Here is a 13481-nt window from a genome sequence, read left to right as displayed (position 1 = left end):
CACATCGTATTTCCTACAATTAGCTTAAATGAAGGAGCTTTAAGTGCCTATAACATGTGCCTTTAGACTATGGCATCAGGAAAACTTACCCAGTTTTACTTCTGCATTTTCAGTGAGCAGAACATTCTGTCCTTTTATGTCTCGGTGAATAACATGGTGACTATGAAGGTGTGCTAAACCCTGCAAGAAAACCACAGCAATATAATCTTTTCCTCTTTTATAAATGTTCAGGCTTGGGGTTTTTTACTACTTTTTTCTTTGGAGGAACTGTTGATTCTAAAATGACTAAGGTTTGGGCTTTTCATCCTACAGTCTTTAAAGGTGAATTCTCTCAACATATTTTGAGGGACTTCTGCTTTGGCTTGGCAAGAAAGGGGATTAGAAAGACAACTAAAGGGGTCACTCATTTTTATTTTCTGTACTTTCAATTTGCCTCAGAAATGAGACTGTAGACGATTTACTGATTTTCACCAATTATATTATCTTGTTCCCAATTTAACAACTCTATTTGGTTACAAATATTTTCTGTTCAGTTTATGCAAGTTGAGATTTTGGAGATTAGGAAATTAATTTAAAATAGAACTTTTCTTTTATATGACCTAAAGTCCCTGCTATTCTTTCCCCTGAAAAGTAACTCACAGTCTTGCACATAATGGCTAGACCATCTCCTGATGCATACTCTTTCCTGAACACCCCAAGCTTTGAATAAAATTATTTATAATGGGAATCACGGGTCCTTCCAAATGAGAATAATAGTTTTGATACTTACCCTGAGAACTTCTCTACATATATAGGCAATCCAGTCTTCCTTGAAGCAATTCCCTTTGGTTTTCTTCACTAAATCTGTTACAGAACCAGCCCCACAATATTCCATCACCAGCTGCAGGGAAGCACAGAACTACTGGTTGGGAGTAGCCACCTTCTATAGATAACTTAGAAGAGTGTAATTTTAGCTCATATGATTTGTATGTGCTTTGAACATTTACAAAGAAATTGTTAAGTTTATTCAGCTTCTTTTGGGATGATGGCTCTTTATCACAGAATGGAAAAAACCCTGGACTTCCAGGTTTCTAGGTTAAAACATACACCCCAAAAGCTTGCCAACTAGGGCCTGGTACTACACTACTTCATTTACTTTCTAAGTTTCTTCCCCAGTCCTCTTTTTCCCCCAATGCCAATGACACTGGGGAAGGGATAATAATAATAATAATAATAACTGCAGTTTTCATTATGCATTTACAATATGCCAGGCACTGTATTAAGCACTGGGGTGGGTACAAGCAAATAGGGTTGGAAACAGTCCCTGTCCCACATGAGGCTCACAGTCTCAATCTCCATTTTATATATGAGGTAACTGAGGCACAGATAAGTCAAGTGACTTGCCCAAGGTCACACAGCAGACAGTTGGCAGAGCTGAGATTAGAACCCATAACCTTCTGACTCCCAAGTCCGTGCTCTATCCGCTACGCCATGCTGCTTCTCATGGGATATGAGTTAAATTTCGACCTATAACTGGATTCGTGGTGTTTTACAAATGATGCTATAATACCTGACATACCCATGGTACCTTACCAAGCAGATCAAACTTGTCCAGCTATAGACTAAGAATATATTACCTTTATCTGCCTATTGTATTTAACCAGTAAAGACTGAATTCCCAAAATGGGCAAACAGTGTTCTACCTACAGAGCACTTTCTCGTAGTGCCCAGGCTTAAGCTACAGCCCAAACTGGAAAAAAAAATCAACTAGGCTAGTCATGTTCCAGGATGGGCAATGAGTAAAGAAGGTTCAGCTAGGTATATTCACTGAGTGGCTACAGCAGGTTCTCCCTACGAAGCCTAGAAGTGCCAAGAGAGTAAGTCAATTGCTTATTAGCCATGGCCTCTTCAGCCACTTCCTCTTGGGAACACAGGTCTTTGGTCTGCATCCTCCCTGCCATGGAGGTAGTGGGGGAGATTGGGTTTATTCTGTCCTTTCTAAAATTTTATCCCATTACCACTATCTGATTGTTATTTTTGACTCTGAGTCCTGATGTACATCAGTAGGGGACTGGGAGTCAGAAAGACCTGGGTTCTAAACCCAACTCTACCACTTGTTTGCTGTGTGACCTTGGGCAAGTCACTTCATGTCTCTGTGCTTCAGTCATCTTGTAAAATGGAGATTAAAACTGTGGGCGCAATATGGGACACAGACTGTGTCCAACCTGATTAGCTTCTATCAACCCCAGCACTAAATTCAGTGTCTGGCAAATAGCACTTAACAGATACCATCAAAAAATCAAAGTATACTTAAAAAATAATTCTTGTTTACTCTTCCTAATTCACAATTTCAGCAGGAAAAAAATAATCAACTTAAATTGCTGCCACTTGTCTGCTGTGTGACCTTGGGAAAGTCACAAATTCTTTATGACTCAGTTAACTCAACTGTAAAATGGGGATTAAGACTGTGAGCCCCATGTGGGATAGGGACTGTGTCCAACCCGATTTGCTTGTATCCACCCCAACACTTAGTACAGTGACTGCTGCAAAGTAAGCGCTTAATACACGCCACAATTATTATATGTAAGGTCCATCCATATGAGACTATTACTGAAACAGGCGTATTACCTTGACAGTGTCCCACTTACTTTTAGTTTCCTAACGCAGCCTGTTAGTCAGAAAACATTATCTTTGTTGCCCTTGAAGTTACAGATTGGCATTCTGAGTACTTTTTATATGATAACAAGCCCACTAACTAAAACAATGACCATCATGAAATGAGTAAGGCCATTATTATCAAAGTTTTGCATTAGCAGGCATGATTTAAAAAAGAAGTATTTGTGTCTTTTTGTCCTTGACATGTAACCACTTGGCAAAGAGGAGAAAAAAAAAACCTGATTTCTTTTTTTCTCTGCAGTGACGGTGAACTACAGACCCTGAAACAGACTCAGATGAGTCAGCTCAGTTTCAAAAATTAGAAATCAAAAAGACCCCATAGGATAAGGCCTGTTAAAATTAGGAAACTCTTTTTAGGAGGGCAAAGCCCTTTTAAGCTGTCTGCAGACACACAGGAAGTAACATCAGAAGTGAAATTATCTAGGGAAAGCAGCTGTAATAAGGAAGGTGTCGAGGGAAATCTCTGACAGCCTTAGACTGTTTCCAAACCTTGCCAGTTGTCTTCTGTCACTGGATCCAGAAGAGGTTAAACCTATGAGGGATCTGGAGTGGTAATGCCACAGGGCAAACATCTTACAGAGTAAGGCACTCCAGCCTTCCGGAGCTGTTTGACCACCACTGACCTCCAGGCTGGGTTGGGGGTAAGTGAGCAGCCAAAATGGAAGGCAGGCTGGAGTAGTCTGCAGAGGCCAGAGTGACTTGGAAACTCCCTTAGTCCCAAGACAACACTTCCACCGACTCCACATACCGTTCGGCCAGCATGAACTGGGAATTCCTGTCAGGAAACAGTGCTGCCCTGGAGGGCAATGCCACTTGCTAGTCTGGAACAATCCGAGGACAGGGTGCCGGGGCTGTCCTGGGGCTGGGAGAGGCTTCATGCTGACACAGCCTCCTTTGCTGCTCCACAACGCCCTACACCACAGCCTAGGAGCTGGAGTAGAATCTTCTCCTCTGGCCCTGGCTCTGGGCAGAGAAGATGGATGGTCCCATTCAAAACCTCAACCCACCTTCTGAATAATTCACACCCTGCTGACAAGTGAGGGAAGGTTTAACACAGTAACTAATGTTAAGGTCGGCCAATAGTGTTTTCAGATTGAAGGATAAGGATACCATACCAATCATATACTGGGTTAATTATACTCATGACCCTAAGTAATAGGTGACTCCTTAAAGAGAGACAGTCACAAGTTCTTTATCCTGGTAACTGGGCCCAGTCTCTCTGCATATGTGATAAGGACAGGAAAGGAAAGCCTCTAAAGAGGCACCAGAGGTGTCGAATGCATTGGGAGTGAACTAGGACTTGACCCTGTATCCCGGACATGGCAACAGCTCCCTTCCACTGGTTCCTCGGCCTCTATGGTCATCAAATTGAAGTTAAAAGAGAAGTTAGTACTTGGGAATGCTCAGGAAAAATGATGCACACCATCAATACCTACCCAGAGTTGGTCATCCTGGCCCACGGGGCTTTTTTTCACAAATGCTCCGTAGTAAGTTGCAATGTTCCTGTGATGGGAATATTTCTTGAGCATGTTTATTTCCAGCTTAATTTCATCTTCTTCATCCTGCAGACCAAAACACAACAACAAAAAAACAGTTGCTGGGCTTTTTAACTGGCATCTTGCTACAGATCTCACGGTTCAGAGACTTCTTCATGACCTTAACTAAAGTAGAGGAAGGTGGAAAATCTGGATCCTTCAGAACTATAGCAGAAGGAACATCCAAACTTCAATTCTGCCAGGTAAGAATTGAATTCTCCCCAATTTTTGTGGGGAGAAAAGAATGCTTTTCGCACCACACATTTGTAAGTAGTGATAGTGATCGGGGCTGGAGATGAAGAGAAGTGTCAGAATGTGATAGATGCAGCAGAGGCAGGCTTGAGCACAGGTGCAGAGGAGTTTCTTCTTTGCATCAGGGAACACTCCAGGAGAGGAGGAGAAGTGAGTGCCTATTACCCAGCACTTGGGAGATTGCAATAGAAGAGATGCAGTCTCAAGTGCCCTTTTCACTACTTTACTCTCCCTTCCCCCATCCTTTCCTCCTTTTTTCTCCTTCTCCCCTTAGTATTAGACTTAACTAATACTAATACAACAATACTAATAATTGAGATATTAATCACTTATGCACCAAGCACTGCTCTAGGCCCTGGTGTAGGGAAGAGGTAATCAGGTTGGACTCAGGCCCTGTCCCACAGGGAGCTCACCGTCTAAGTACAGGGGAGAATAGCAAATCCTCATTTTACAAATGAGGGAACTGATGCCAACCTATTCACTGTATTCCTCCCTGCCTATGTTTTGCCCATGTCCCCCTCTGGCTTGGAAGCCCCTCTCCATCACTTAACTTCTCTGTGCCTCAGTTACCTCATCTGTAAAATGGGGATTAAGACTGTGAGCCTCACGTGGGACAACCCGACTACCCTGCATCTACCCCAGCGCTGAGAACAGTGCTCTGCACATAGTAAGCACTTAACAAATACAAATACCAACATCATCATTCATATCTGACAGACCACCACTCCCCCTATCTTCAAAACTCTACTCTGATAACATACTAAGCTCTCCATTTCCTCTTCTCCCACTCCCTTTTGTGTCACCCTGACTAGCTCCCTCTGTTCTTCCCCCATTCTGGCCCACAGCACTTATGTACATAACTGTAATTTATATTTTTAATAATGTCTGTCTTTCCCCACCCCAGACTATAAACTCATTCTGGCAGGGAATGTGTCTGTTTACTGTTGCACTGTACGCTCCCAAGTGCTTAGTACAGTGCTCTGCACACAGTAAGTGCTCAATAAATACTACTGAATGAATGAACATCTCCGAGAGGCCACCCCGACTAAGCGCTCACTTCCCTTATTTGCCTTCTCTCCTGCATCACTTCCCCTATTTGCCTATAGACTTGAGTATGTAACCCTTAATAAGCACTTCATTTTCCCCCCACCCCCACAGCACTTAGGCACATATCATCTGTAATTTATATTAATGCTTGTCCCCCCCTCTAGTCTGTAAGCTCCTTGCGGTCAGTGATCATGTCTACCTACTCTAAGTGTAATGTACTCTCCCAAGTGTTTAATACAGTACTCTACACATAGTAAACTTTCAATATTTTTGTAAATGATATCTGTTGAGTGCTTACTTTGTGCCAGCTGTTCTAAGTACTGGGGTAGATACGAGATAGTCCGGATTGATGCAGTCCCTGCCCCACAGTCTTAATCTTCATTTTACAAATGAGGTAACTGAAGCAAAGAGAAGTTAAGTAACTTGCTCAAGGTCACAGCAGAGTGGTGGAGCTGGTATTAGATCCAGGTTCTCTGATCCCCAGGCCCATGCTCTTTCCACTATGCTACGCCTCTTCTTATCAGTGATTAAATGATTGAGGCCCAGAGAAGTTATGTGACTTACCCAAGGTCACGCAACAGGCAAGTAGCAGAGCCTAGATTAGAAACGAGGTCTTCTGACTACCAGGCCCAGGCTTTCCCACTAGGCTACACTTAATTAAATACAACCTATGTAATTCAATAGTGTGAGACTGTCATTGGGCAGGGATTGTCTCTATCTGTTGCCAAATTGTACATTCCAAGCACTTAGTACAGTGCTCTGCACATAGTAAGTGCTCAATGAATACTGTTGAATGAATGAATGTAATAGCCTCATCTGTTTAAAGTTACAAAAATCATGCACAAAGTAAAGCGATTCTGTGGATAAATCTATCTCCTTGAATTTCTATTTTCTGATTAGAAAAATGGGGAGACTAGTAGCAGCCTTATTATAGAGATGAGTGAGTTAATGTTCGGCTGATTTATCGTCCTTGGAGGAACAATGTAATAAATTCAATGTATTGCAAACTGTCTTCAATTATGCTTTTGGAAATGTATTGTCAGCACTAATTTTCCCAATCCTCTTTTTCCTTTACTGCTATATCAATTAACCACTTATGTGTCATACAATGTGCTAAGCACAACCTACAAATACAAAATTCATTCTTCCCCACTCCTTAATCATTACAGGGTCGCCAGACAGAACAGAAGACATTTCCTTTCTATATGTTTTGAGCCTCTTCACTTACTTGTCACACAAGGAAATGCCTTTTTCCTTCCTAAATACAATAATACACCTCAACTCCCCACCCCATAAAACGTTTGCATTTAACTTCAGAGTTGCTCTGAAGCCAAAACTTAAAAATGCTTATCATCTCTGGTGCACAGTGAATCAGGAATGGGCCAATAATGTGAAGAACTGTACAATAGTTTAATCTACAATTATCTTCAGATTCACAGCATTTTCCATGACTATATCAACTTTCTAGCCTGAGGAAAAAACTAAATGTTTTGGCTTCTTTTAGAAAGCAAGTTAAATGACTGAATGTCACCTTCTTTCCAAGCTCAATCAACAAAATACAGCAAGAAAGTGGCATGAGTTATACTTTTTTTTTTGGTGTCATGACCTAATTTGTCTCCACTGTATTTAGCTGCCCAGTTCTTTATGTGAGAAAAATTCAAGGAAATACACTAAAGTGTACACTGACTGGCTGGGCAGGCACTAGAACATTTGTGGCTAAATTACCTTTGGTTGCAAAAATCTCAGCATACATTCAGAAAGCTAACAAAGAGATCTGAAGCAGTAGAGGAATGGCTGGCGACTCTAAAGCATTCTTCTGAATTTCCCCAGGACTTTCCAGTGTTTTTGCTGAGCAGCAATTCAACTACTTGACATTAACTTCCAGAGACTGTGCCACTTTCCTCTACTCCATGTACAAGGAAAGGGAGCCTGATTCTTACAGCCTAAATATGAATTTCTCTTTTTTTAGCCCCTTCATAGAATAAACAAACCATAGGACCTCTTTGCTACCCTCTTTTCAAATATCCTTAACTCTTTCTCTCATAAACAGAACTTGCACCAAAGTTGGAAAAACGGGCACGTTTTTTGCTTTGTACTAGAACTTGCCAAAACTGAATACTGTGAGACTGTGGGCACAGACTGCCCAGTGAGTTATGGAGAAAGGAGTGAAAAAATGTAAAATGATCTCTCAGAGGAGTAGAAGGCGGGGAAAAGTCACTGGGTTAAGAGAAGAGTGGTCAAACCAAAAGCTAAAATTCGCTCCTTCCACTCTCTTCTGTTCTACACACCTCTACAACTTCTAAATCTGACTGGAGTAGACAGAGCCCCCAAATATTACTTATTTCCCTTGGTACTATTGAGTGTGCTCCTACAATGTCCATATAACATTTGGGCACCCATAATCAGAAGAATCTAGACAGATTTTCTCATCTCTAGTGTTATGTAATGCTCATCAAATCTTATGAGGCATAAATCACATCTCTGGATAATCTGGAGATACCAAATGCCACTTGAATCTTTCATTACTCCTATGACAATGCTCTTTACTTCTCATTTAAAAATTTAAAAAAATCTGTGACCGTGTCAATCTATTGAGTCAGGCAATTAAAAAAAAAAGCCAAAGAAAGACTCTTCCAACTCAGACAGATCCTTAAGAATAAACTCACAAAATTCTAATATGCTTGGTGTTATTTGCTACTTTCACATAACAGGAAATAGAGCTTGTGAGAAGAAGCAAAGAAACCCATATTGCCAGTAACTTCTAGTTTTGTGATTTAAAACTCCCATGCCCCTCCCTGTAACATGATATTGCAGCATTTCCTGACTGATGTCCAAACGGTCCCACAGTGACCACAGCATCCTGCTTCTTATCATAAGGAGGCAGCTCAGAAGTGCTGCTTTAACTAACGGGAAGAAAAAAAATTAACACTAACCATCTCATCTGGGTAATTGTGCCACATGCAGAAAAAACTGAACCACCAAAGGAACATTACCAGAAAGGATTTGAGATGGTGTAGCTTTAAATAGTTATGTTAGACAGGAGACCGTCCTATACAATACTATTCTCTGATGAAATTAGAATGATGGTAAAAGAGGCAGTCACTCTTAGCAAATAAGTTAATTATTACTATTACTTCCAATATTGATAATAATAATAATAATGGCATTTATTGGGCACTTACTTTGTTACAAGTACCAAATTATGGGGTAGATACAGATAGACACAGTCCCTGCCCTTCCTTGAGCTCAAAGTCTAAGTTAAAGGGAGAACCAGTATTTGATACTTATGTTACAGATAAGGAAACAAAGGCAAAGAGAAATCAAGAGACTTGCCCATGGTGACAATAGGCTAATAGCAGGGCCAGGATTAGACCCCAGGTCCTCTGACTTCCAGTGCTGTCCTCTTTTCACTAGGCCATGCTGCTTCTGTTAAATTTATCTAGGCTCGGAGAACATGAAAATTTCCGATTTGCAGGGACAAACCAAAAAAGAAATCAATAGAAATTTAGCCTATAGGCATTCCACTATCTCCAAGAAAGGTAAAAATATCCATGGAAAATGTCAATTTTTCCCAAAGGTCAACTTTAGGAAATCCTGGGGTCCCATTTTACTGGTGTGACTGACACCCACTGGTAGCCAAAAGCTCCACCATAAAACTTTGCATTGATAACATGGTCCTCCCTTTAAGGTCATTCCCGGCCCAGTTGGCTCCAGTGCCAGAGAAGTGGGGGAATGCTTGGGGGAGAAGATCATGGGGCATTGGCTAGGCAGATGGGAAGCTGCTGCAGCAGTCGGAGATGTGACCCCATGATGCAATATATCGCAGGATATTTTAGAGTCACCCCATATCTGGCATGAGCCCCACCTGAGCTCATGTCATTCTCATTCAAACCCACCAAATCCACCCTCAGACTGGTGTATGCCTGGGTGTGGGAGTCCCGAGCCTCTGCCTGGACTGACTTGGGAGGAGAAAGGACCAGAGTGATCTGGGATCAGCTGGTTTGGGCTGTGAAACCACAGCCAGGCTAAGGCTTGTAACTGTAAATCTGGGGCTATTCTTTCCACAGAGTGCATTGGGTTCCTTGGCTACAAGAGTCTAGGGAGGGGAAAAATAACATTAGTTTCTATTTCAAATTAATCTCGTGGTTCCAGAAAAAGCAACCAAATGTTTTTACATCAGGTGAGGAAGGCTTGTACCAAGTTTGAAGTAATGGCTCAATAGCTGCATCACATAAAACATAAGTCAGCATAGTAAAATGCTAGTTTTTCACTTTAGACTTAGAAAAGGAATGCTTTTTCCAGCTTAGGTGCTGAACACACTTTAAAACACCAAAGAAGTTGCTGTAGCTTTGATGAAATCTGGGTCAAAGTGTCTCAAGTAAAAACAAGGAAATGAGAACTATCTTTAGGAGAGGCTCTCTTAAAGAGTAACACGTTATAATTTTGAAACTATGGTTTACAGGACCACATGAATCTGTGAAAGAAAAAAAATCTCTGATTTACTAGATGTTATAAGGGGAATGGAATGTACTGGCAAAACTAAATGCATATAGCTCTTTAAACATTTCCTGGAGTCCACTCCTTGCATCGTGAAGAAATGGAAAAGATCTTTTACTGCACTAATTTTTCAGTAAATACATAGTTACAGATGCAATATTTGAGGACTGTCCTTCAGAGTACACTGAAGGACAACTTGCTTGGACCTTTGCGACTTTCATGTTAATATCTCGAGAAAGGGAGGTTTAATCCCATAGTCACATTGTACAGATCAGAAGGAGAACAGAAATCAGTACTTGGCAAATTCTAGGAAAATACGTTGTGAACCGTGACACAGTTTTATGCATGGTAACAGGAACAGTGCCAATTAAAGTATCTCCTTCACTCATCTGTCAGACACAACATGCAGCATTTGCATCTCTAACATGTCCTCTGCTGGTAGCTGTCATGGGGAATTCAGTGGCCTAGATTCTCATGCTGAAGAGAGGAATGGATGGGTGTGACAGAAAACGATTTGATGGGATGCAGCAGGAGCAGCCTAGTGCTACGGGAAATCTATTTGCTGTCTCTGAACACAGATAATCAACTCAAATAGGCAGGAAGAAAGATCTTTTCTTCATTATTATAGACTAGCAACATACAAGGAACTGCTACTTTGACTTCTACTTCTCCATGAATATGCAGCAGAAACCTTAAAGGAATTGTGGGGAGAGGGAGAGAACAGAGAAAAGGGCAGAAACCACCACTGAAAATTTGTTACAGGCAAATCAAAGAGGACCTTTGTTCATTTTCTCTCATTGGCAACCAGCTAATGCTCATGAGATCTAGTTTGGGTTTTTGTTTTTTTCCTGACCACCCTGCCATGGTTTTATATAAACATGAGTCGGACAACCTAGGGATACGAACTGTACTCACCTCTGTGACGTTCATAACTTTTATTGCTGCTAACTGTCCAGTCTTCACATGGCGACCCTGCAAAAATAACAGCATCGGTCAATTTCAGTGACAAATGCATCTCAGAGGGATCTTATCGATGGTATTTACTGAGTGCTTACTGTATGCAGGGCACTGAACCCTAAGTGCTTGGGAGAGGGCAATGCAATAGCGTTGAGAGATACATTTCCTGGCCTCAAGGAGCCTATGATCTATTGGGGGAGACAGACATTACAATCAATTATAAACAGGGGAAGTAGCAGTTTATAAGGGGATGTACCCAAGTGCTGTAAACTTATGGGGCTGGGGTGGGAGTCTAAATGCCTAAGGAGTACAGAGCCAAGTGCCAAAGTGACTCAAAAGGGAAGACAAATAGAATGGGGTAAGGGGCATGATATTCACATTTGCTGGAGTTCAAATGCTACGGCAGAGGTTGGATGAGGAAGAATCTTAAGGTATTTTAGAGAGGAATATAAAAATGCAAGCATTGAAAACTCCTTTTTTTGTTAAAACAGGCAAATGTTCTTTTGTGTGTCCATGTGAAACTGATAGGTAGATTCTTGCAGTAAAAAGAGATGTGGGTTCAGAATCAAAAGAAAATCTCCTTGAGGTACCTCTCTCTTTTTTTGTTAAATACACATGGGTTTTAAGACCTCAGCAGATACTATGATCTGGCAAGTTACAGATTGCAAAGAGAAGTGTGGTATTTAAGGAATGAATTCCCATGTCTGTATTTAGGAGTCCCTGTTTGTACATGGGGACTTCGAAATTCTATCAAGCTGTGGGGCTGGAACAATGAAAATCAGATAATGAGAGTCAGATACTGAGATGAGAAAATCTTCCACCAAAATCTTTTTTACTCTGCCCCATCAGAAAAGCTTAATCTGGTGTATTCTGAGTAGAGGATGGCAACTAATGATTGCAGCCCTGATGCTGAAGACAGCATTGCATTACTCAGAATGACACAGGATGGGAGCACATCTGGATAGTATTTACTTTTGTTTCTCAGTCTTGAAATTCAAAAATCATCTAAGCTGAGCAAATACGCACAAAAAAGAGATTCCTTGGTTTCAAATGATATGCTTAGTATTTTTCTTCAGAAAGATAATAAATATTTCTGGAAAGATCTAATATCTACATAAGAAGACATTTTATGAGTGTTTTCAGTTTCCTTAGACAAATTCTTTTGCGATTTGGGGCCATTTTCCCACAAAAAAACAGTCCTACCTCTGGCTCACGACATGATATACCAAAGAGAAAGTAACTCGTATCAGAGTGTATATTCCACACCTTAATGTTACTGACTAAATCCTCCAGTGATGACCGCTTCATTCTCCAGACAGAAATTTCAATCTGGTAACCATCCATTTACTTTGACGTCAATGTGAGCCTCACTGAGTTTGTAAACTTCCTTTTCAGAGCTGCTTCTTTATTGGAGACCATTGTTTGCAAATGTTTCCAGGCATTGAATATTTTGGCAGTAGAGCCAGCAAATACAGTAGCACTTAGACGGCTTGGCACCTTGATTCAACCTCAATCATGAATAAAGCAGAAGGATAAATCCAGGTGTTTGTCGTACTTTGTCTATAGCTGACCTAGGTAAGCACTGGCCACATCTTCTAAATCTGTTTCATGTATTATTAGAGGTACTGGAAGATTCTGAGATGGGATTTCCACACCAATCCTAAAAGTTCAGAGATCTATTATTGGTAATGTAGAACAGAAACTTGCCATTGGTTAGTTAGGAGACTTAAAAAATATTCAGAAAGTAATGAATCATTTCTCAAGTCCATTGAGGAATGCAGGATAAAAAGATCAGGGCTCACGTGGCTTAAAAAACCTTGAAAATTAAATTTAAAATGAGCCCAAATAGAAAAGATTGAAGGTTAGTTCTACACTTGTTTCCCAGCCCCTACCTCTCACATAGGTGTGTTATAACTATTATCATTATTGTATTGCTTATCATATGTCACAAGCACTGTTCAAAGACACAAGTTAATCAGGTCAGACAGAGTCACTGTCCCACATGGGGCTCACAGTCTAAGTAGGAAGAAGAACAGGCATGGAATTCCCATTCTACAGCTGAGGAAACTGAGGCACAGCAAAGTTAAGTGATTTGCCCAAGGTCTCATAGCAATCACTCGGCAGAGTCGGGAATAGAACCCAGGGCCTCTGTTTCTCAGGCCCATGCTCTTTCCACTAGGTCATACTGCTCCTACTGTATACCAAAATGATTTGATTCTGAAATTTTTTGTCAATGTTATCATAAAAAAAAAATTGACTCAAATCCTCATGGCTCCTCTAACGTTTTCTTTCTCTTAGGCAACTCATGTGCTCTTCTAACAAGAAGCAGAAATTGACTAAGCCTGTTAGAATGCAGACTGAAGACATACAGCTCCTTAGGAATTTTATTTCAATCTGCATGGGAGGGAAAACTGATAAACTGTACTGAATTGGTTTGTTTACAATTCTTGTCAATGTTATGAAAGTGTTATGTTTCCTTAGAGTCATCATGAGGATTTGGTTGAATCCTAAGTCCCCTCAGACTATGTGATAACACTG

The 13481-nt window shown here is 40.9% G+C and overlaps 1 protein-coding gene and 1 long non-coding RNA gene across 6 annotated transcripts in view; one reads left to right on the top strand and one right to left on the bottom strand.

The window, feature by feature from the left end:
• NRK (Nik related kinase) overlaps positions 1-13481 on the bottom strand; it is a 177230-nt gene that overhangs the window by 101067 nt on the left and 62682 nt on the right. For all 5 annotated transcript variants that reach the window (XM_039912355.1, XM_039912354.1, XM_029067556.2 and 2 more), the window contains exons 3-6: positions 10902-10958; positions 4092-4217; positions 770-880; positions 90-180 (exon numbers count right to left, since the gene is read on the bottom strand). In XM_039912355.1, coding sequence (XP_039768289.1) covers positions 90-180; positions 770-880; positions 4092-4217; positions 10902-10958 — 385 coding nt within the window. The remainder of the gene's footprint in view (positions 1-89; positions 181-769; positions 881-4091; positions 4218-10901; positions 10959-13481) is intronic.
• On the top strand, positions 4213-12480 carry LOC114812881. Its single transcript, XR_003760503.2, has 2 exons — positions 4213-4393; positions 12339-12480. It is a non-coding gene; the product is annotated as an uncharacterized LOC114812881 (long non-coding RNA).

The sequence above is a fragment of the Ornithorhynchus anatinus genome, chromosome 6, assembly GCF_004115215.2.
Source record: "Ornithorhynchus anatinus isolate Pmale09 chromosome 6, mOrnAna1.pri.v4, whole genome shotgun sequence".
Classification (NCBI taxonomy): Eukaryota; Metazoa; Chordata; class Mammalia; order Monotremata; family Ornithorhynchidae; genus Ornithorhynchus; species Ornithorhynchus anatinus.
This window is presented reverse-complemented; position numbering and strand designations above follow the sequence as displayed.